At 46.1% G+C, this 23,398-nt stretch overlaps 1 protein-coding gene across 1 annotated transcript; it reads left to right on the top strand.

The window, feature by feature from the left end:
* The first annotated feature begins 183 nt into the window (after positions 1-183).
* On the top strand, positions 184-23,051 carry VPS26B (VPS26 retromer complex component B). The gene is made up of 6 exons (XM_082683314.1): positions 184-929; positions 10,000-10,156; positions 15,316-15,480; positions 18,374-18,549; positions 20,155-20,297; positions 20,706-23,051. Exons 1-6 carry the CDS (start codon positions 707-709, stop codon positions 20,850-20,852), a joined length of 1,011 nt encoding a protein of 336 aa, XP_082539440.1. The 5' UTR covers positions 184-706; the 3' UTR covers positions 20,853-23,051.
* The last annotated feature ends 347 nt before the right edge of the window (positions 23,052-23,398 follow it).

Below are 23,398 nucleotides of genomic sequence, written 5' to 3' on the forward strand. Positions count from 1 at the left end.
TAGTAGTCTAATGTTTACCGAACTAAAACAATAAAGGAAAACAAAGCACCCAGAAAGGATATTTGTAGTTCTTTTAATTTTATGGGACGTCTTGCCCGGGATCCTGGCAAAAGGCTGTAACGGCCATGTCAACTAAGGGAAAGATAGGCCGCGCAGTCTACCAGTGCACATGCGCAATGAGCACACCTCGGTGGGGGGTGGCGAGTGGCGAAAGCTACAGCGGCAGAGGCGAACGCATGCGCGTGGCGTCTCCGAAGCGTTCCGGCTGGAGACTGAGCACCCCCCCCCCCCGCCCCTCCTCACCCCCGCTTAAAGCCGCGGAAGCACCTCCGTGCGTTTCACCGCCAGAGGCCGGGGCTGGCTCGCTGTGCTGCTCGGCGCCGCACCCCACCCGGTGGCCCGGCAGCGGCCACGCATGCCCGGGCTGTGTACTGCCCCCCTCTAATTGCATTGCCGGCCCTAGTCCCTCACTGCAGCCGACGGCTCAGACTCGCCCAGGACTGGCGAGTCGCGGTGCACTGGTACCCACGGCGCTGCAGCGGGCCCTGCCCCCTCCCCGTGGAGCCGGGAGTCGTGCCGTCGCCCCCCGTCTGGCCGAGAGCTGGGTCCGGCGTCCAGCCCTCCGGCCTTCGCTTAGGGCTCCTCCCCCGCAGAGAGGAGAGGTTCTACCCGAGACCGGCCCGGCCTGACCCGGCCCGGCGGTGAAATGAGCTTCTTCGGCTTCGGGCAGAGCGTGGAGGTGGAAATCTTGCTGAACGATGCCGAGAGTAGGAAGCGGGCCGAGCACAAGACGGAGGACGGGAAGAAGGAGAAATATTTCCTCTTCTACGACGGAGAGACGGTGTCCGGGAAGGTTAGCCTCGCACTCAAGAACCCCAATAAGCGGCTGGAGCACCAGGGCATCAAGATCGAGTTCATCGGGCAGATCGGTGAGTAGGCACCCGGGGCCTCCCTCCCCGGCCGCCTCCCCCCGGCCAGAGACCGACTTGGGGACGGGGGAGCGGGCTGGTTCCGGGCCCAGCTCCGGTGAGGCCTGTCGGAACCCCTTGGCCACTGCAGTGTGAGGCCCGCCGGCCGGCGACTGCCCCTGTGTTGACGGCTTCCCTGCCAAAAGTGACAAGCGCATCGCGAGGACGGTGGGGGTGGCCGAGGGCGACGGGGAGCATCCCTGCCACAGCATCATTGTTGTGGGCACCTTGCCCTGGGATACCCTAGTTGTCCCTTAAACATGTTCTCAGCTTTGCTTCCTGCCTCCAGGATTTCCAAGTGAAACGCTCCTGCGGTAGCCTGCAGGTGGATTGGTTAGGGGAAGACCTTTCTCCAGTACTGCTTTTGCCATTGTCTGGACACCCACAGCTGTCGGACCCAAGTTAAGCTGGTCCTCTGAGCCTCACTTAGTTTACTCCCATCCACCCCCTTTTTCTTTCACATGTGATGTGGGAGAGAGCTCACCACCTTTCTGGCCTTAGCTCTGATCTCCTATCCTTGGACCTGTTTTGAGAAAGAAGCCCTGCAGCCTTCTGTCTTTCTGTCTACTTAGCCTGTGTTTCAAGACTTCTTCATTAGAATGCTAGTTTTCAGTTGACTAATTTCCTCCTTACAGACAAAAAAAAAAAAAAAAAATACTTCTCAGTCCAAAATTAAATGATCAAAATTTCTCAATGCTCTAACAATCTTCCAACATAACTGTTAATAATTAAAACTAGACAGTAAAAGGCAGTAAGAATCAGAAAATTTGGGAGCTGCCAGTCAAAATGGAGTTGTCTCTAATTCTAAGACTATTTAAAGTCTTGTGTTTTTAAAAACTCTCAGGTACTTCTGAAATAAATGGTCTTTATCACTGGGTCACACTGTGGATTCAGAGTAAATATTCATGTGGGCTGAAAAAAACTTCTGGCTAAAGATTCATTCCTGTAGCACAGGCTGCCTGTATGACCCTGTTCTTACAGACTTTTTGGGAAAACTAGTTAAATACTCTCATATTCTGAGAGCACAGCAAAGAATCTGTACTCCTCTGTTTTACAGGGGCAGGAAACACTGGCACAGGTAGGAGGAATCCTGGAAAAAGGAGTCTGTGTGGCCAGTGCTCTGGCTGAAGTATTTGCTTCTGATATTTGAGAAAATAAAATTAGGTCAAAGACTGGCTGATCATATAGGAAACTTTTTTGCTATTTTAAATCCAGAATTTGAGTGGCCTTTTATGTATCAGAAAAGGGCTAAAGAGTGAGTTTCATACCCTCTACTCTCCTGCCTGTAGCTTGGATAGGGTTTCTTAACAGCAGTACTGTTTACATTTTGGGCCTTAATAATTCTTTGTTGCCTCAGGATATTTAGCAGGATATTAACATGAGCTGGACCCACCATGTACCAGAAACACCCCCAAATAGCACCCCCAAAGATGTCTTGGGATATTTCCTTATGTCCCTGGAGAGTAAAATCACCCGTAGTAAAGGACTACTGGTAGACGGGATGAATCCGAAGCATTTTGCGCTAAGCATGAGGTATGAGATAGTCGAGAAGTGCTTGCCTGCTTAGCAATGCCATTTTTCAAGAAGTAGTTTTAAAGTTATTGCATGGATTCTTTGGCTCTGTAATATGAATGTAAATAGGCACATTTAATCCATGTCTTATACCATCACTCCAGGGAGTGGTGATACCACATCAGTACGTGAAAGATAACCAGAATGTCTCCTACCCAGCACTGTGAAATGAGCTGTTGGGGGGAATGGAGTCAAAGCCTCCCTCTAGTCTAAGTGAAAGGGAAGCTGAAGGAGCTGCTTGCTGTACCTGCCCTGCCCGGTTTCTTGTCTAACTCCTTGAATCATCATCCCTGCTGGGTTTTCTCCCAGCCTTTTAGCTTCCATAGATAACTCTTCCTGAGCCTCTGAGCACTGTGGGCTATTGTTGACCCTGTGACTTTGAGCAAGCTGTGTGCCTCTCTGAGCCTCAGCTTTCTCACCTGTAATGCAGGGATGGCAAAATCTTGTGAGAAGAATGTTGAGCTGTCAAGGCCTAATGCTTCATGCAGAGTATGGTCTATCTGTGTCAACAGTCTACTGATCTCAGGGCACCAGAGCGAGGCTAGCATTCGCTTTGCCGAGGTTGTGGTTGTGTGGTTTTCTCCTTCGTTGCATTCCTTGACTGTGAATGAAGTGGGTGGAGCTTTGGTCAGGCTCCTAGGTCTGGCTCTGCGAGTGATGATGTACAGTATAGGTCTTGCTATATGAGAGTAAGAAAGTTGATATCATCAGTCTCTGTCCACCTTCCTCACTGAATTCCATTTTAACTTTAAAATGTTCTTATAAACTATCGTCTCTTGGATTTGATTTCTTTTTTCCTTCCCACCTTCCTTCCTTCTGTGGAACAGTTCCACAGCTTGAAAATCAAGTTCTTTATGTAATTAACCTTCTTATCCTTATGATTAATTTCTTTTTCCTCCTGATGAAAGTATATTTGTCCCACTTGTGTATTCATTAGAAAGACAGCCTGGTACATGATTGAGGGTCATGCAGACAGGGTGACTTAAATTAGATAGGGCTCCGTTTATAATAGAACAGTCTTTGCTAGGGTCTTGTGAGGACTAGAGCTAATATATGTGATGTGCAGGTCTTAGCACATATAATAAGGTACTCAGTAAAAGGAAGTTAAGATGATTATTGTCATTTTCTCTTTTCCTATTAAGCTTGACCCATCAAGAGGTTTCCAGGCACTAGACGTTTAAAATATGTCACTGTGTAGTCACCCTGATTCCTGTGCAGGCGGTCCATGGGGAATGTTTGGACCTGGTTAGCCTTCCCTTTGGTCTACTTGTCTGCCTCCCCCCATTGCCTTCCATTGTCAAACGGCATGTTGGCCTAAGTGGAAACCTGTGAAAGGGACTGACTCTACAGAGTCCTTGCAGAGACAACCGTTTAGCTTTTTGTTGCATTGGACCTCTCTGGACCCTTCTCAGAAAAGCTCCTGTTCCAATCTTGGTTTTAGAGGTAGGCAGGAACACGCATAACTTTTGTTTCTTGTCTTTTCTCTGCAAGTTGCTCTGACAGTCTCATCTGCACCCGGAACTTCTGTGTCTTTTTATATTCTGATGACTTCCAACCTCTTTCTTTGTCCTGACCTGAACTCTCTATGGAGTTCCATGCCTGTGTCTCCAACTGCCTCCTAGGCACCTCTCCACCCGAATACCCCACAGATCCCTCAGAAACACATCCAAAACAGAAACCTCTTTCTCTGCTCCAGGTCCAGCCCTGCTTCTTGTCCTGTGTGCTCCATTGTGGCCTATGTCACACTCAGCCTCAAAGATCTAGAAGTCATCTTAGACTAATTCCTCCTCCCACACTCCCAGTCTGCTCTCCCAACAGCTCTCGAATACATCTTCAGTCTGTGCTTCCTCCTCTTGCCAGTGCTGCTGCCTTTATTTTCTCTTTTTTGTGGCTCCCTCCTAACTGGTCTTCCTGCCTTTGCTCTCCTCATCTTTCAGCTCACCTTCTGTAAGAGTGGACGTTCTAAAAAACGGTTCTGACATTGTCAGTTCTCCCCTTAAAATTCTGCTCAACTTCCTATTGGCTACAGGGCGAAATTGTACCTGGCTCCTTCCTGAGCAGCCCTGCTTTTCTCCCCAGCCTCATCTCTCCCTTACCCTGTAACCTTCACCTCTTATAGTTTCATCAAAATATGTTCTTTCTAGAATCTTAGGCATCTTCCCTTTGTATGTGAACATCTTTCTACAAGGTCTGCACTTCCACTCAGGCATTTACCCATTCTTAAAGTGCCTAGCAAACATGTTTGGGGAAGCAAACATGACAGCCTCCCGCAAGTTCCCCAGGCTGACTGAAGCCCTCCCTCCACTCTTCTTCCACAGGTCTCATTAATACCTCTTTTCAAACAGGATATGACAAACTTGAGACTTTTTTTTTTTTTCCTGGTCTGCCTTCCTCACTAAATTCTGAGTCCCTGAAAACCAGGGACTACCTTCAGTCCATCATCAGTAGGTGCTTGATAAATATTTGCTAAGTGGATACCTGGTCAGATCTAGGAATTTACAGAAGCTGTTCTCGATTTTTTTCTCAACTCCTCCTAGATAAACCAAAGTTACTTGAATGAAAAGGGGGAGTATAGGTTTGCTTTGCGGCTTGCTGTGATGAGGGAGGGCTTCCTCTGGCGCTTGTGGTAGAGGCATTGGTAAGCTAGGTGTGGCCATTACTCTAGGCCACTGAGAACTAAGATGACTCACCTACCAGCAGGCACCCGTGCAGCCTCTTCCCTAAGGGAACTAGGGCACAGAAACATTAAAGCTGATGTCAGTTCATTTGCTGTTGCACATTGCTTTGATCACACTTTCTTAGGCCAACCTGAGGCTGATTTCTCCCTGTATATAAGAAAATAAGAGTCATCGGACCATGATTCAGTCAGTTCTACACCAACTACTTGGATGTTGCAGTTTGAATGTTGCTTCTGAGAGTATAGGAAGGTCTTATCTATTCACCTGTATTGTCTATGTTTTCTCTTATCCTTAGTAAGTTTGTGAGCCACCTTGGGTTTCTTCATCTAGTGTGCTTTTTCCCATGGCTTGGTCTGTTGTAACAAAGCTAACAAATGTGTGGGGAGGGCTTCTCCCATGTCACTCTAGCATGGGATGGCCCACATTTTAGAAAAATGCAATGTGGTATATAAGAAGCATGGGGGGGGAATTTTTTAATTGTTAGAAGAGACCATTTTTCAGCTGCACTCATTTGGGGAACTGTAATGCATGATATAAGGCAGAGCTGGGCCATCTTAGAGAGTAATGGGATTAAATAAACCAAAGGTAACTAGAAGGTCAGAGTTACAAAAGAGGGCAGATACTCCTGTCCTCCAAAACCAAATAGATAATATCTGGATTTTTTTTAAAGAAAAAAACTTTTTTAAAGTAATGCCACTGGGGGCGCCTTGGTGGCTCAGTTAGCTAAGCATCTGCCTTTCCCTCATGTCATGATCTTGGAGTCCTGGGATCTGGCCCCATGTCCAGGGCTTCCTGCCCAGCTGGGAGTCTGCTGCTTCTCTCCCTTTGCTCCTCCCCGCCACCACCCGTGCTGGTGCTCGCTTTCTCTCTCAAATGCATAAATAAAATCTTAAGAAAAAAAAAAGTAATGCCATTGTGTGGATCTGAACCCATCAGTACCAATCAAGCCTGTACTTCTAAAGATTTTATTTATTTATTTGAGAGAGAGAGAGCGCACACAAGCTGGGGGGAGAGGGAGAAGCAGACGCCCCACTGATCAGGGAGCCCGATGTAGGGCTTAACCCCAGGACCCTAGGATCATGACTTGAACTGAAGGCAGGTGCTTAACCGACTAAGCCACCCAGGCGCTGCACGCCTGTACTTCTAAAAATTCCAGAGGTTTTCTGTATTTTATTTCATTAACCCATGAAAAGCTATGTAAAAGACACATCGAAATTAAGTGAATTGATTCTGGCCTGTTAGTGAGTTGTTGCAGGGCCTGAGCTGAGCTGTGTCTTGCTGGAGATGGGCAGCCCAGAGGTGTTACTGCTCTAGCAAGTATACTAGGGTACAAGAGATTGGAGTGGATGTGGCCAGCATGGTCTTGATTGGGTTGCCAGTTAGCTGATAGTGGCTGGGAAAATCAGAATGGGGCTCTTTGGAGGTCTTTTTGGCCTTGCTCACTTAATGTTTCTTCTAAGACCTGCATGAAGCTTGGATCAAACATGGTCCCGGCCCAGTAGCAGGTTTCAGGTTGCCTCAAATGATGACCCTGTGATGCAGAGTTGGCTCAATTTCCTTACAAAGTGGCAAATTCATCCCTCAGCCGTTGGTGGCAAGTTTCATCATGAAAACATCCTGACTACAAAATCACTTCTTCCTGTTGGATCAAAAGAGAGGCTCAAGACAGGGAAGTTACCTTAATAAGAAACATGGTCAGTTCCTACTTCTAACTTGAGATGCCTGGTTGCTGAGGGCTTTGGAGGTTGGGGAGAACCAGGGATAACTTGTCATTGCATCTTTGGGATAAAATACAGGCAATTTATAGCCTCTTGATGGCCCAGCCTCTTGCTAAAACAGCCTTGTAGTTTCTGTTCTAATTTATATGAGAGGAAACCAAACTTTCTGGCAAATAGCAAAGTATGGCTGTTATTTCTTCCCCTTTCCACCACAATGTTTGCAAGAGCATTGGAAAGGGCTTATAAATTATAAATTAAAAAGCCCGGTCCAGCTCCACTCAGACTACACACTGCCACTCTTATGTGACATTTAGTGCAGGACCTGATATTAACATGTGTCCAGGAGGAAAAGCACTGGGGAGAACGTGACACTATGCAGGGAAGGACCTCTCGTGCCAAAGGTGGCCACAGCCAGGTGCCCCTGCTAGGTCAGGCATAACATTACTAGGTTTCTCAGGTGCTGGCCATCTGTTCTCTGGGCGCTCTTGGGTCCTTCTCGGTTTTGTTTCTCTTATTGCCTTTGGTATGTGTGATCACAGTTGTATATTTTTCCAACCTTCTCTCTCCCTCTTTTACTCAACTCTGGATTTCTCATTTAAAGTTAATGGACACTGGGGCTCTGCTCTGCCTGCTTCTGTCCCCTGAATCTATGGCCAGAACCCAGTGCTTGGGAGCTAAGATACCAGGCCTACCAGTTAAGGTGTCACTTCCCACACAGGTGTCAGGACCATCAACAAGGACTTCGGTAGCAATGGACCAGTGAGAGTAAGTGAGAGAGCCCTTGTTGCAGTGGTTCTGTTCCTACCTGATCACTGCACTTCCTTACATTACTGGGGGCCACAGTTTTTGGATTTCAAAATAGAAGCAATGGATTGTTCACCTTTTCCTATCCTTTCCCTCTATAGGTTGTAAGTGTGATCTCCCATTTAGTGACTTTGTAGATTATTACTCACTACCCAGAATGTTTCCTGCCACTGATTCCATTAAGTATTTGAAGAGAAGGTGGTTTTTTGCAATATAAAGTGGATTAAAGTGTAACTATATAGGAAATCAGCAATAATTAGAGAATATAGTGTAAGTTCATACTTAAGTGGCCGCACTAGTTTGGGATTAAACCACACTAATGCCGCCTTCCTGACTTGGAAGAATCTTAGCACAGAGCCCACTCTGCTTTGAATGCTTCCCTTTGGGGGTTTAAAAAAAAAAAAAAAAAAAGGGACCCCTGGGTGGCTCAGTTGGTTAAGCAGCTGCCTTCGGCTTAGGTCATGATCCCAGCGTCCTGGGATCGAGTCCCACATCGGGCTCCTTGCTCAGCAGGGAGCCTGCTTCTCCCTCTGCCTCTGCCTGCCATTCTGTCTGCCTGTGCTTGCTCTCTCTCCCTCTCTCTCTCTGATAAATAAAAAAAAAATAAATAAAATAAAGGCTCCCTATGGAATAGGCTTGTCAGGACCAGCTGCTAGGGCAGCAAGGGGTTGATTTTCCACTCAGACTGAAAGCACTATCTGAAACCATTTTCTTGACATGGTTCTCCCCTGGGGCAGGACTGGACACTTCATTTCTTGGGCCTGAAGATGCAGTCCTAATCAGGGTTCAGCCCTTATGCTACCTGAGGCGGACCCACACAAATGCAGCTCTGTCGCACTGCCAGGATGCTCAGTTTGTCCCTGAGAGGGATCGCCTGCTGTGCTCTGGAGATATGGGAACTGGCCTAGTAGGCCATTGTCTCCAGCATTCCTCTCTGTGGACCTGTTTCTTTGTCCCCAAGCAGCCGACAGCAGTAGTACTGAGTGCACTCTACTGGATCTAGTTCTGATCTACCCTGTCGAAGGTTGTACACTCCCATAGGACTGGAGCCCAGAAATGCCCGAGAGGTAGTGCCTTGACTGTTATGTGGCCTTGTATACTCAGAGTCAGTACTAAGTGTTTTCTCTGGACGGCTAGGTACTGAGGGGGTGCCAGGAACTAGGCCTTAACTCTAAAGACCATGCATATAGAAGAGTTAACACTTAAATAGCAGAGTACAAATAGGCATAAAATAATAGAGGATAAATTGATGGCATGAACTTATAATTAAGATTCGAATGCCAGAACTATTTCCAGAGGAGGATAAATTTAGAGCAGTGCTTCTCAAAGTGTGGTCCCTGGGCCAGCAGGACCAACATCACCTGGAGCTTATTAGAAATGCAGAATCTCAGGCCTCACCCCATACAGCAGGACTGAGTAATCTGGTTTTAACAAACCCTCCAATTGATTTTGGTGCTCACTGAAGTTGAGGATCACCCCCCCCTTATTTAGTTGGAGGAAATAACACTAAAATTTCTGCATCATGTAGATTTCTCTTTGAAGGATCACAACAGCTAGCAGCTAATATGTTTTGAGTATTTGCTGTCAACTGGGTACTATTCTGAGTCATTTACCTGCATTACTTCCTCTAATTCTTACAGAACCTTACAAAGTGTAATGTTATTACTCCCTTTGCACCAGGTCATAGAAATAGATTCATTCTAGCAGTAAATCTGCTTTAATCTGAGCCCTGCAGTCAGCAATGATATTCTAAGCCAATCATTTGACCATGGTATGCCTCAGTTTCTTTCTGTTAAATGGGTGCAAGGCCTGTCCTAGCTACTTCAGCTTATTATAAGGATGATATGATTAAAGAACTACGAACATGCATTCAGAAGTTAGAAATATTTTTAGAAATGTTTTTAAAGCAATGTAGTATTTTTGATAGCAGTTCCCCTGATACAGCTCTCACTAAGGCACTGCCGTGATAGGCTGAAGCAGGGTTGTATTGGGTTTTTACTGTGCCACTGGATTTCTCTGGGTAAAACTGGAGTGTTTAGAAAGTGGGGAGGAAAAGAGATCAGTATATGGAGAATGCAGTGAAGAAGCGCAATTAGGTAAATAAAGGGAATCGAAAATAAGGGCTAAGGGGAGTTTGTTTTGCGGGCGGGAGTGGTGGGGGGATGTCTCTCAGAAGAGGGGATCCTGTATCCTGGAGCCTCCTTGCTAAGCCTCATGTAGGTTGGGGTCTGATAGTAGAGGTTGATGCTTTCTCCCCAGAGCTCTACTACGACCGTGGGAACCACCATGAGTTTGTGTCCCTGGTGAAGGATTTGGCCCGGCCCGGAGAAATTAGCCAATCACAGGCCTTCGACTTTGAATTCACCCACGTGGAGAAGCCGTATGAGTCCTATACAGGCCAGAATGTAAAGCTACGGTGAGTTGTGCCTGCTTTTTCCCCCACCTTCCCCTGAAGCTGTCCATGTTTCTGAGGCTTTTTAATGTGGGTCTCAAGAAGAAAGAGAACTGAGTTGTGATGTGCTGGTAAATGGTTAACAATGGGCTCTCTGGGAGGAAAAGCCCTGGTTTGTAGCATTTGTCTCTGTAGTGTAAATATTGCCACCATGGCCAATTTCAAGCTCCCAGCCAGATGTCCCTAATTACAGAGTTGGGGAGAGATGTTCAGTAGCCACCTTGACACAGCTAGATGTAAATTCCCCCAAGAGCAGAGAGAATTGTGAAAGGTAGCAAAATTATTAGGAAGCAGTGAGTTTGTAGTAAGTATTACTTTTGTTTTTCATATAATCTTAATTATAAATTTTTATAATTTAATTTTAAATAATCACTATGTTTAACAACCAGTTTTTGAAAGTCCTGAAGAGTCAACAGTTAGCTTTCATACTGTGATACATGCTGTCCCCAGCATACCCTGTGCTGCACATCAGGACATACAGATCCTCAGTCCAGCTTTGCCATACAACAGCAATGTGATCCTGAGCTCTGTCACTCAGCTTTCTCACTTGAAAAGTAGAATAGATTTGGATTCTAGATCGGTCCTCCATCGTTCGGGGTAATGGGAGTATAAAACATAGCACAGGGTGACGAGCTTTTAAAAAATTAATAAACGCAGTTTAAGTACATTGGACTGTTTTTAGTGTTCCAGGTTCTGCGGATGGAGACTGATTCCAGGGGCTGCTGAGGTTAAAAAAAAATCCAGAGATGTTCTAGACTCTTGGATGTAACCTGAGATTAGGTGATGTCACTGAGATAAAGCAGACTTCTCTGTTACTTTAGACACCTGGTTCGAGATCTTGATGCTATCTTATAAGATCAGCTCGTCTTCATCACCTTAAGGCCTGGTAGTGCAAACTACAGGAAGACATTTCCTCCCCTTCCCTCCCCTTCTCTCCCTTTCTCTTCTCTCCTTGGTCTCTCCTCTTCCATCAGAAGCGTGACTATAGGGGCGCCTGGGTGGCACAGTGGGTTAAGCCGCTGCCTTCAGCTCAGGTCATGATCTCAGGGTCCTGGGATCGAGTCCCACATCGGGCTCTCTGCTCAGCAGGGAGCCTGCTTCCCTGTCTCTCTCTCTGCCTGCCTCTCTATCTACTTGTGATCTCTGTCTGTCAAATAAATAAATAAAATTAAAAAAAAAAAAAAAAAGAAGCGTGACTATAGGCTCTCTTTTTTCAGTCTGTGCAAAGAGGTCTAATCACTAACATCACTCAAACTAGAGACATTGCATTCAGAAAAAGCTTCACAACCATGAGGATTATCTAGTTGTCACCAAAGCTTGGCTGTGGGATTTATTGTTATTTTATTTAATTTTTTTTGAAGATTTTATTTATTTATTTGACAGAGAGAGGCACGAGGAGGCAGAGTGGCAGTCAGAGGGAGAGGTAGAAGCATACACCCTGTTGAGGAGGGAGCCTGGCCTGGGGCCTGACCCAGGACCCTGGGAGCATGACTGGAGCCAAAGGCAGCCGCTTAACCAACTGAGCCACCCAGATGCCCCTATTTAATTTTATTTTTTACAGTGGATTGCTCTTAAATGTTTTTAAGACAGAGAGAAAGGTGTTGAAAAGAGTGCAGTGATTCCCCGGAATAATAAAAATAGAATTACCATATGATCCAGGAATTCTGCTTTTGGGTACAAAGCCAAAAGACGTGAAAGCAAGGAATCAAACACAGGCATATACACTCACACTCATAGCTGCTTATTCACAACAGCCAAAAGGTAGACCAATCTGAGTTCCATCAGCAGATGAAAGGGTGAACAAATGTGGTATATACATAAGTGGGATATTATTCAGCCTTAAAAAGGGAAGGAAATCCTGTGATATGCTACAACATGGATGAACACTGAAAGCGTTATGCCAAGTGAAATTAGCCAGTCATAAAAAGACGACTGCTATTGGTTTCACAACAGCATGAATGTACCTAATGCCACTGAACTGTACACTTAAAAGTAGTTAAAATGTTAAATTCTTATGTGTTGTAGAGAGGAGAAAACTTTTCCTCTATCCATCTTGGGTTTGTAGACTGAGGCCCTACTAATCAGACCGACAGAAGACATGCTAGCAAGAGAAAGGCAGACTGGTTGATTCACATGTATGTTGTGCATATGCATGGAACTCAGGGATTGGTAACAGAAAGGGGTGGTTAGGACTAGGAGCTTATACAAGCATCTTAACAGAAGAATGATAATTTTGCAGAGAAGCAACAGGACATAGGGAAGGGACTTTGAGCTTCTAGGGATAGCAAGTTGTGGGAAGGTAAATATATGGGAGAAACAAATGGAAGGTAAGAATCCTTTAAGCAAGATTTGTTCTGTGGATTTCTCTAGTGCAGTCCCTGGGCTGGTAACAGTTGTCTCTGGTGATTAAGAAGGTCTTGCTCTTCTGGTAGAGAGTGGGGAGGGCAGAGAGTTTTCTTTCCTGTGTCTGCTTCTTGCCTGTTGCTTTATAATATCAGCTTAATAAAACTGTCATGCCAGGGTGGTGTATTTTGGGGTGGTGTACCCTGAACTCCTTTTGTGTTTTACTACAAAGTACATAAATGAATAAAAGAGAAAAAGGTGTTGCTGTCCACGTAGATGAAGACATTAGGATTCATGCTGAGAAAGTGAGGAGGTCAAGAAGGGAAAATTAGTTAAGGGCAGCTTATAGATGTGATTCCAGATGAAGGGCTTGTATATTATTACTTACACAGCGGTGGGGGGAATGAAAAGATCACTCTGAACACCTCTTTCTTTGTTTTTAGGTGGGGCATTGGTTCTTTGGATGGTTAATATAAAGTCAACATGTGCTATTTGATGAAGAGTAGAGTGCAGAGACAAAATTGTTGGAAGGCTAGTACAAGGGCCTGAGCATCTTACCTTAGTGGACACAGCTGGAGCGGGCAGTAAATGAGGAATTTAATGGACAACCACAGAAATGACCAGTGAATGTAGGTGCAGGTAGATGGCTATTAGGAGGAAGGGATGACTCGTAGTGAAGATGGTTCATCCAAATTTAAAGTCTAAGGCACTGACAAAATACAGAGGTATGAAAGTTCACTAGACAATTAGAAATGCAAGCCTGGCACTCAGGACAGAGAAATACATTGTTGGGAGTCCTCTGCTCAGTGCTAAAAGCTGGTATATTTTTCAAGGGTGTGAGTTGAGGAAGAGAAGAGCCCAGGCAGGACCTGTTAGAGGGATAGGAAAGTGGGGTTGGGGGAGGGCAGGAGGTAAAGCAGGTAAAGCCCTCCTGTGGAACCACAGGAAGAGCATTTCAAAGAGAAGGAAATGTTTTACTCTCCAGTGTCAAAACTGAGGCTGAAAAGCAAGGCCACTGGGTTTGGCAATAGGGAAGAAGCTGCAATAGTTAGAACAGGACCCATCTGTGACCACTGTCCTGATGAATGGGCAGGAGCACAAAGCCTGGAGATTGTTTGGGGGATTGAGGAGTTTGGACCTTTGTATAAACTCAAAAGAGGAAGTCTTTACTGGAGAGATTCGATAGATTGAGAAAATTGGAAAACTTGAGGGATCGTGATGCCAGGTAGTAGTTCTCTACCAAAGCTCCCATATTAGAATCACTTGGGAGGCTTCAAAAAATGTTGATGCCTGTGTGCCTCTGCAGAACAGTTAAATGTCAGCTCTGCCTAGGCATCTGGATTTTGGAAGCCCCTCCTCCCCAGGGTGGTTGTAATGTACACACAGATCAAAAGTCTTTCTACCAGATGGAGAAGGAGAGGGGTCTTGAGAGACAGAGGTGCTGTTAGAAGGAGGAAAGTTTGGGCAAAGATACAGACATGTGTTTAGGACGGAAGTAAGAGACAGTGCAAAGCAGAGAAGTGAGAGAATTATCAATCTTAAATTGGAAGGCTTTCCTCTTCTCAGTAGAGTTAAAGCTGTGTCTTCCACAGATCAGGGGGAGAGGAGACTGGAGAGCCTGAGCAGTTAGAGAAGGGTTAGGAACAAATATGTGTCTTGGAGAATGTGGCAGAAGTTACTGAGATGTATAATGGGTTGCTGAGCATGGTTCAGGTCTACACAGAGGAGAGGAGCCTAAGTGTGTCATTGATCTGGTTGGCAGCATTCTGCAGGCACAGTTGACAGGTGATACAGATCATCTAAGTTTGGGTTAGAAGAAAATATCATTAACGGGTTGTTTTTCTCCCACTGGGTACGAGCATAGAGTAGGTCAAGGGGACAGGGACGCCATGATCGAGCAGCTGACCAGACGGTCAGGCTTGGCATGCTAAGCTCTTCAGGTTCTGTGTCTCTGTGTTCTTCACCACTTGTCCTCTACCACAGCAACATCTCCCAAGGATCCAAGATTTAGCCAGAGACTTCCTTTGTTTAAACCGGGACCTCTCCCATCTCTGCTGCTTTACTTACAAGGTCTGCTCTGCCTGAATGCCCTTTTTGCTCTCCCCATAGACTTGATTCCTCTACCTGAATTAGCACTTGCTGTGTGTTCTAATTTTTCTGTTTATTGACCCACCTTCCCTAGTGGACTGTGAGCTTCCCATGAGACTGTATCTTATTCATCCCATGCCTAGCAGTAAATGTTTGCTGAATGAAGAGCTGACTTACTTTCTCCATTCCCATTTAACTTGAAGGACTTGGAAATTGCTTAATTTATTGAATATTGTTAAGTAGAGACATGGAAATATAAGAGTTTAAGACAGATCCCTGTGCCTGAAGACCCAGGAGTTAGTTGAGGAAAAACCCATACACAAATACATGGTAGGCAATGGTGAGGGGCTTGAAAGTTATTAGGACAACCTGTTGTGGGAGTATAGAGCAGTGAAATCAGTTTTATTTAGGACAGTGCTCTGAGCCCAGAGGATGGGCTCAAAAAGCCATTTGTAGGGAAGGCCTTTGAATTCCATTGTACCAAAATTGCAAAATTTTGTGCGTTAAGTACGTTCATTTTTTTTTTTTTTTTCTGAGAAGAGGGTCCACAGAGGTAAATTTTCGAAGGAATACAAAGCCACAAAGGCTAACCACTATTAGAGCTTCTCTCCAGTGGGTCTGTTTGGTGCATGGATTGAGGCAGCATTGTGGAGGCTGGGAATATTCCTTTATGACACATCCATCTCCTACAGGTATTTCCTTCGAGCCACCATCAGCCGCCGCCTCAATGATGTCGTCAAAGAGATGGACATTGTAGTCCACACACTCAGCACATACCCAGAGCTGAACTCTTCCATCAAGATGGAGGTTGGGATCGAGGACTGCCTGCACATTGAGTTTGAGTATAATAAATCCAAGTAAGTATCTGGGACCCACCGTCGTGGAGAACTATTGAGGGAGGTCAAGAAGGGACCCGATGAGAATCCAAGAGGTTGGTGCCCTGGCCTTGGCTGGCTCATAATGCCGTGCTGGAGGGGAGGCCACTGACCTGGTACTATGAATATTTGTGCCAGGCTGCTGAAAGGTGGACCAGGAAATTAAGCTTCATTTTACTTAAATGGAAATTAAGAAGGTACATTTAAGTTAAATATCCTACATTTTCTTTTAAGGTCAAGCCAAATTAACTTTAAGGCCATTTGTTTTGGGTGTAGATACAGCTCTTTCCTTCTATTGATGAAAATAATCTCAGAATACAATTCCCATTAGCATTTGTATCCTATATACAGTATGTCTCTAGAAATCAATGTGAAGAAGCCACGCAATGGCCGTAGTTTGCTGCTTCCTTCTGAATTAAATGAATTATAGCAAAGAATACCTGATGCCTTTTTATAAAGGTCTTTAAATAATTCTAGCTAGCAAGTTGGGAAGCCATGTATGTTTTATACTGTTTGCTGTCTGAACATGAAGATACTTAAGTGTGGAGCACTGGGGTATCTCAGTTGGTTAAGCAGCTGCCTTTTGCTCGGGTCATGATCCCAGGGTTCTGGGATCAAGCCCTGCATTCTCCATCTACCCCTGCTTCTTCCCCTGCTTGTGCTCTCTCTCTCTCTCTCTCTCCCAAATAAATGAATTTTGAATATCTTTAAAAAAATATCCAAGTGATTATAAATCACAAAACTTACTGACACTTCAAAAATATACCACAAACATATTTCTTTTCAGTATAATGCCTTCCTGAAAATGTTTGAAAATCAGATATGCAAAAGTAAAAGTGTATTCTATTCACAGAAAGCAAAAAAAAGAAATTAGAGTCTCTAGGGTTCTTATTGGGGAGACCCCTATTATCCAGGTAGTGCGGGTTTGGAAGGGCTTTTTTAAAAATTAACAACATATGTGCTTCCTAGAACAGGGGTGAGGGAAAGGCATATATTTCCCTCTGCCCCTGGCCTAGAACCCCTCATGACCCAGAAGAGGCCCTGCTTGGCAAAGCCTAGCCTATGAGACAGGGAGGGGCAAGCTGGGAGGGAGGTTGATCTGGGCTAGGCAGGGACATGTAAGGGAACAGCCTTCCCCTTTCTCTTCAGCCTCAGGGCTCTGTGGGCTTTCTGGAAAGGAGCCACCAAATAGTGCCTACCCACCAGCACTCCAGCTACCTAGTAAAAGAGGTAGCTGGCAGGCAGTACTGCCTTGTAGATCTCAAAATAACTGTCAGTCAGCAAGGTTCAAGACCAAGTGTGGTATGTGAAGGGCACTGTAGAGAGTCTATCCCATGACCTTGGGAACTGGATGTTCACACCTGTCCTGCTTCCTCAGAGTAGGCTGCTGTGTAAGAGCACACTGTCTATATCATGTAGTGCTATTCTGCCATTAGGGATTGCTCTTGGGGTAAGGTAGCTCATACTACCATGTTTGTACCTTGGGAATCTCCTCCGAGAAGTGGAGACAGGTTAGTGGGTTTCAAACACATAAGAAGTGATAAAGTAAAAGAAGAGTGGGGTCCAGGGTTCTAGGCCCTCCACAGGAGTTTCTCGTATATTCATGCTTCTGCATAGGATTTCATTTAGAATAAAGGAATGTTCTGTTTACCAAAGTTTGAAAACCCCTAGAATCTATGATCTCTTAGCATTCCTTCTGAAATGCTGTGAGCAGCCTCCATTCTGACTTTGTAAGTGTCCTTACAAAGTCTACCTTGTAAGACTTTATCTACTGAGAGTATCTACAGTTTTCCCAGTTAGACTGTAAGCAGAAAGGCAGCCTGAAATAGTGGGGAGAACACAAGCCTAGGAATTAGGCACTTGAGTTCACACCCTGTGTCTGTCCCCTACTCAAATCCTTGTTCAAGTATCTGTCTTTGAACTTCCTTTTCTCCACATGTCATATAAGGAGATTAAATTCCTATTTTTTAAGATTTATTTATTTATTTATTTGACAGAGAGAGATCGCAAGTAGGCAGGCAGAGAGAGGTAAGGAAGCAGACTCCCCACTGAGCAGAGAGCCTGATGCGGGGCTCAATCCTGGACCCTGAAATCATGACCTGAGCCAAGGGCAGAGGCTTAAGCCACTGAGCCACCCAGGTGCCCCAAGGAGGTTAAATTCTAAAATCCCTGCCAACACTCCTATTCCATGATTCTGAGCTTCAGGTTTGAAGATTTTCCTTTCTTCCTGTATGCCTGTTACAGGGCAGTGCACACGCAGACGACTGGTATTCCATACTGACTCAAAGAGAAATGCTGGGAAGGGCAGAAAGTGTAATACAGCATGGCCAAGCTCATAACAGCCCACAGAGCACGAGCCATGTGAGTAGGGCCCAGAGAGAAGGTGCTGATGGAGCATAATGCATCGTCTTGCTCCACTGTTCCTGCCTGAGCTGTCACGTCCAGCAGACAAAACTCTTTGCTGCAGGCAATTGAGGTCCAGTTTCCAAAAGACGTTTTGTGAGCTCAGATAGCGAGCAAATCCTGTTTCCTGCATTTGTGGGGTTTGCCTCCCACTCGTCAGGACATCTAAAACAACATAAACACAAAAGGTATAAAAGAAATTAAAGTGCTGAGAAGATAGATCAGATAGGTAAGCATAATACCTATGCAAGAACATCCTGTGAGTTGCTTATGGAAAAATGGGACAGATTCCAATAAAGCACATACTGGGAAATCATTCTGCAAGGGCAGTGGTGGTAAGAACATGGGTGCGTGTGTACTGTGACTCCATCTTCAGCCAACCTGCTTGGCAGTGTCCCCTCCCCTGAAACCCAGGAGACCTGGAAGTATGCAGTTTGGCTGCCATATTCACATCTTGTTTTCTGTTCCCCAGATACCACTTGAAAGATGTCATTGTAGGGAAGATCTACTTCCTCTTGGTGAGAATCAAAATCAAGCACATGGAGATAGATATCATCAAGCGGGAAACAACGGGCACAGGCCCCAATGTGTACCATGAGAACGACACGATAGCCAAGTATGAGATCATGGATGGGGCTCCTGTGAGAGGTGAGCATCCTGGCACCCAGCCCGCAGCTGCCTCACGCATTCGCCTAGGCCCTGCAGAGTTTTAGAGGGGATCAAGAGATTATACTGCTAAATTAAGATTTCCTATTCACCTATAATTTCTCATCTCTAATTGCTCACTGTGGATCCCAATAAAGAGGAAAAGGAGGGCTGGGTATGTGAAACTCCAAGCTCCTTCCCCACCTTCACCCAGAAAAGCCCCACTTTTGGCCTCGTCTACATACCGAGCTTGTACTGGAGATTGCATCTCAAGAGTTATGCCTCTTAAATAACAACAACAACAAAAGCTTGAAAGTACTGGCTTAGCAGATAAAATTATACATTTTGCTACTTTTTCCTATTGGTGTTCTTTGCTGCTCGGAAGCCAGAGATTCATGCAGAATAATCATTTATGTTCCTTAGCTCTAGCTCTGGCAAAATGATTCATTCTCTGAATTCCTTCACCAAGGGTAGATACTTTGGGCAGCACTACCAGGTGCCACAGACCACACTGGGAATGGGACAGAAAACGATACTGCCCTCATCTACCCCCAGAGCGGACATTACATCTGGAATGAATGGAGTTGAAAGCTTTACTTGGGGAATCTGTGATTATTTGGGAGTAGCAATCTTTATGTTCTTCTGGCCCTGCAGCCGCTGATCAGGAAGAATGTACTTTTTCCTTTAGAAGTGCTTGGTTATGCCAAGGTTCTGTTCAGTTTATTCTCACGTGTGTGTTCTGTGGGGAAGGTAGGGACAATGACAGCAGATTCTTGAGTGTCATCATGCTGGGTCCTTAGGGGGATAGGACTGAGCTCTTGACTCTGTATATGCCCTTTTGTTCACCAGCTGTGGAAGTAGAGCCACTTCTCTGAGAAGTAAAACAAAACAGCAGATAATTAATGGTGCATTTTATATTTAGCTTCAGACTACATTATAGGTTTGGCCTTTCTCAGTAGAATTACTGCCCTAATTTCATTTCACTTAAATTAGGAAAGGCAGGGTGTTAGAGCTGGAAGATATAAAAAATACCACGTAGTCTGATTCCACAGTTTTCCACAAGAGAAAATTAAGGTCCAGAGAAAGCAATAGATTAACTCAGAAGTCATACAACTAGTTAATGGATAACTAAGACCAGAATTAGGATTTTCTCTTTTCCAGGCCACTATACCACTGCCAATCCATCTCAAAGTAGAGATGTATTTTGGGGGGCATACACTATGTAGGATGGAGGAAGGTGGCATTGAGATTGCTGGGTGACATGATGAGTTAGCTGAGGTTTGACAGTTGCCTTGTGAAAAACCAACAACTAGACACAATACATATAATCAAAAGATGCTTAATAGTATTGTCCTGTGCTGTTCATACTCATGGGTCTCTGTATTGGGGTGGTTAGAGAAGACACAATGGGACCTGGAGTGGAGCTGCAGTCATGTTTTTGCTTCAGCAGATCACTGAGCCACAGAATGCGAATTCCCACCAGGCAGAAGCATTCCCTTGAGTGTTCCATGACATGCTCAGGTGGCATCTCATGGGCGGAGTGTGACTTGGTGTCAGGTAGGATGGGTCACTTTGCCCTTCACTCTGATACCTGCTTGGCCGTTACAGGAGAGTCCATCCCTATCCGGCTCTTCCTGGCGGGCTACGAGCTCACCCCTACCATGCGGGACATCAACAAGAAGTTCTCCGTGCGCTATTACCTCAACCTGGTGCTGATAGACGAGGAGGAACGGCGCTACTTCAAACAGCAGGTGAGGCCTGGGTACCTCCCCAAGACCCCGGGTGGCCCTAGAGCCACATTAGGAATGGCATCATTCCTGTGAAGATCAGGCTCCATTTCAGACAGATTAAGCAGAACAGTACAGGGGAGAGAGTTCACTAGTCTCTGTGCCACTTGTTGGTTCACCGAGAGGGAGTCGCACAGCAAAAATGAGGGTTCCCAGTTGACACGTGAGTCTGCTTCCTGTGACTGCTCTATGCTTCCTGCCCACACCATCAGAAGAAGCCCTAAGGTAGTACGGATAACTGTTGTCATTGGAGAGAGAGAAGCAGAGGAGGTTTTACTAAGGTGCCTGGGAGAGAGTTGGAGCCTTTGGGAACCCCCACCCCCATGCCTCCCTCTCAAGGTAGCATGTTGCCCCCCTCCCCCAATTCTACAGGAAGTGGTGTTGTGGCGGAAAGGTGACATCGTACGGAAGAGCATGTCCCACCAGGCAGCCATCGCCTCACAGCGCTTCGAGGGCACAACCTCCCTGGGTGAGGTGCGGACCCCCAGCCAGCTGTCTGACAACAACAGCAGGCAGTAGGCCCCCAGGGCCAAGAAGCTGCTGGGCTTCCAACCCAGCACCCCCGTCTACCAAACACCAGCGGCTGGGGGAGGGGGAAGACAGTGTGATGCTCAACTGACCCGTTACTTGCAACCTGAAAACAAATCGTGTTTTGACTTTAATTCTTTTTTCTGAAGAACCTAAGGGGCTTGGGTCGGGAGGCAGTCTCCTTGAGATTCTGCGGCTGACGTGGGAATAGGGATAGGTAGCAGCCCGGTAGCTAGTCTCTGTGGGGTAAGAGCCTTCTGTTGAGGCCTTCCATGTGGGGGTGCCTTGCATTTTACAGGAGAGCAGAGAGCGGGCATCCTTGATTCCTGGGTCTCTGAGCTTCCTGATACAGGATCTGAGCATGTGCCTGGGATTCTGAGCTGCCAGTGGGGCCCGGGGTAGTCACATCTTATTCTCCCCTCTACTATCCCTGCCCTATCCTAAATGGCAGGGGGGAGACTCAAGATCAGGAAGCTACCTCTTTGGGAGTATTGGATGTGGTGCTTTGACGTTTCCACAAGCCAACTCCTTTTGGCCTTTATGTCACTGCTGTGAACGAGACACCTCCCTTCTCCATCTTCTACGGACTCTTATCAGTAACGTCCTGGAACAGAAGCTTGTGGAAGGGCCTTTGGCTGTTGTCCCCTCACCTTGAGAAATTCTGGGCACGGAAACACCCTGGGGTCAGTGCCATGCATGGATGGCAGCATGTTGAACGCAGGAGGCCAAGCAGGCCCACTGAGGAAGAAGCATGGTGACTGTGCGTAGCAGCTGCCTGCCTTCACCCCATGACTGTGCTCCCCAGCCCCTGGGGCTGGATGGTTCTAGGGTATTGCTGTGTGCTACAGCAAGCCTAAACAAGGGCATCTGTTTCCTTTAAGAGATCCCGGGAAGGGGCCTTGATCTCTTTGCTTTCCTACAAATGGATCTTCATCACTCCTTACTCTCCCTCCACTTACTTTGTGGGAATTGGGGCTTGGGAGTTTCTTACTGATGCCCATGTCCCCTCATTCTCTGAGTTTCAGAAGAGAGATGAGAGCTTCAGCAGAAGACCCTGCTACACAACTTCAGAATAATTCTGCTTGCCAAATTATGTTTTCACCTTCACCAGTTGACTGACCAGAGTTTAGGACCATTGATGTTTTGTTTAAAAACTCTCATGGGTATTCTTGTTATCCTAAAGGAGAGGGGGACTTCCCTCTGTTGCACTGTGTGTGGGCCTACTGGAGTAAAGATGTTGACATCCTTTTCTGCCTCATCTGGAAATGATCTAATGGCCTCCCTTCCCTTCAAGCAGACCCCACTGGCCAATAAGTACAGTATTTGGTGGTCTAACTTCTCCATAATTTGGGAAGCAGAGAGGTTGGTTCCTGTGTCATCTTTTAGTGTGGAAAATTCAGACTCTTCTTTTCCTCAGAAATCAGTGCAGTCATGGGCCTCTGGCTGGGCAGGCTCATGGGTCAGGACTGAAACTGGAGGAAAGGATACTAGGATGATACTTGAGGTTGACTGGGGACAGCAGAACCAAGGAAGGTAAGGTGGTTCCCCTTCCCCATCCCCCATGCTAGACCCCAGGTACAGGTGCGACGGACAATCCCGTGGGATCAGGATTACCCATCCAGCTGCCCCTGGATTATCAAAGTTAGGGGCTCAAGTGTATGGGGGAGGCAGGTTCTGTGCTCCTTGCCTTTTCCACAACATGAGATTAGGCTCTGGTGTGCCTCCCATTATAGCTGGTATTCTAACTAGAAAGGACCTGTCAATTCCTCTGCCTCCCAGCTGACAACCCAAATTCATTTTCCAACTTTCCTAACATCTTAGACGTTTCTTCTGGGAGAACTAGAAGGTAGAATTTGATTTTATTCTCTCAGGAGCTGTGCATAAGCCAGGTCTTCTGTTTTCCCTCACTCTGCCCCCATTCACTCCTTGTCCGTGCAACTGTGCAGGTGAGGGGAGGCCCCACCCCCACCTTCACAGGTTCCCATACCTGGGAATGCATAGGTACTAAACCAAGCAGTGCAACTTGTAATTAAGCAGCTGCAGTGTTTACATGTTTCTTAATGTGTCGTCTTTTCAATGGCTGTATTTTAAAAAAAAAAAAAAAAAAAAAAAAAAAGAGCACTTGTTTCAGTTGTCTCTCTCTGATTAAAGGAAGCCCCTGTGGCTTGGGGGCATTGTGCCCATGGTCCACCAGGGTCTGTGATTTCTTGTCTTACACTGTCCCCACTCACACCCAAGGGGAGATAGACTCCCACCTTGATCCAACACAACCCCTGCCCTCACTGTGGCTGTACCCCCTGGTGAACAGTGATGTTTTATGAATGCCCATTTTAGACCAGCACAGGCTGAGAAAGGAATGCCAGCTGTACCCTCATCTGGCAAGCTGTGCTGAAACTGCTGATGGTTTTACCCCCCTGTGGAGCCCAGATGACTTCAGGGGCAGGTGTGGGGCTGGTGTAGAAAAATGAAATTTTGTTTCAGTAGGTGGTAACAGACTGAACCCTGCACCCTGGTATTTGCTACAGTAAAGGAAGATG

This window comes from Mustela nivalis (assembly GCF_964662115.1).
Source record: "Mustela nivalis genome assembly, chromosome: 9".
In the NCBI taxonomy this organism is placed as follows: domain Eukaryota; kingdom Metazoa; phylum Chordata; class Mammalia; order Carnivora; family Mustelidae; genus Mustela; species Mustela nivalis.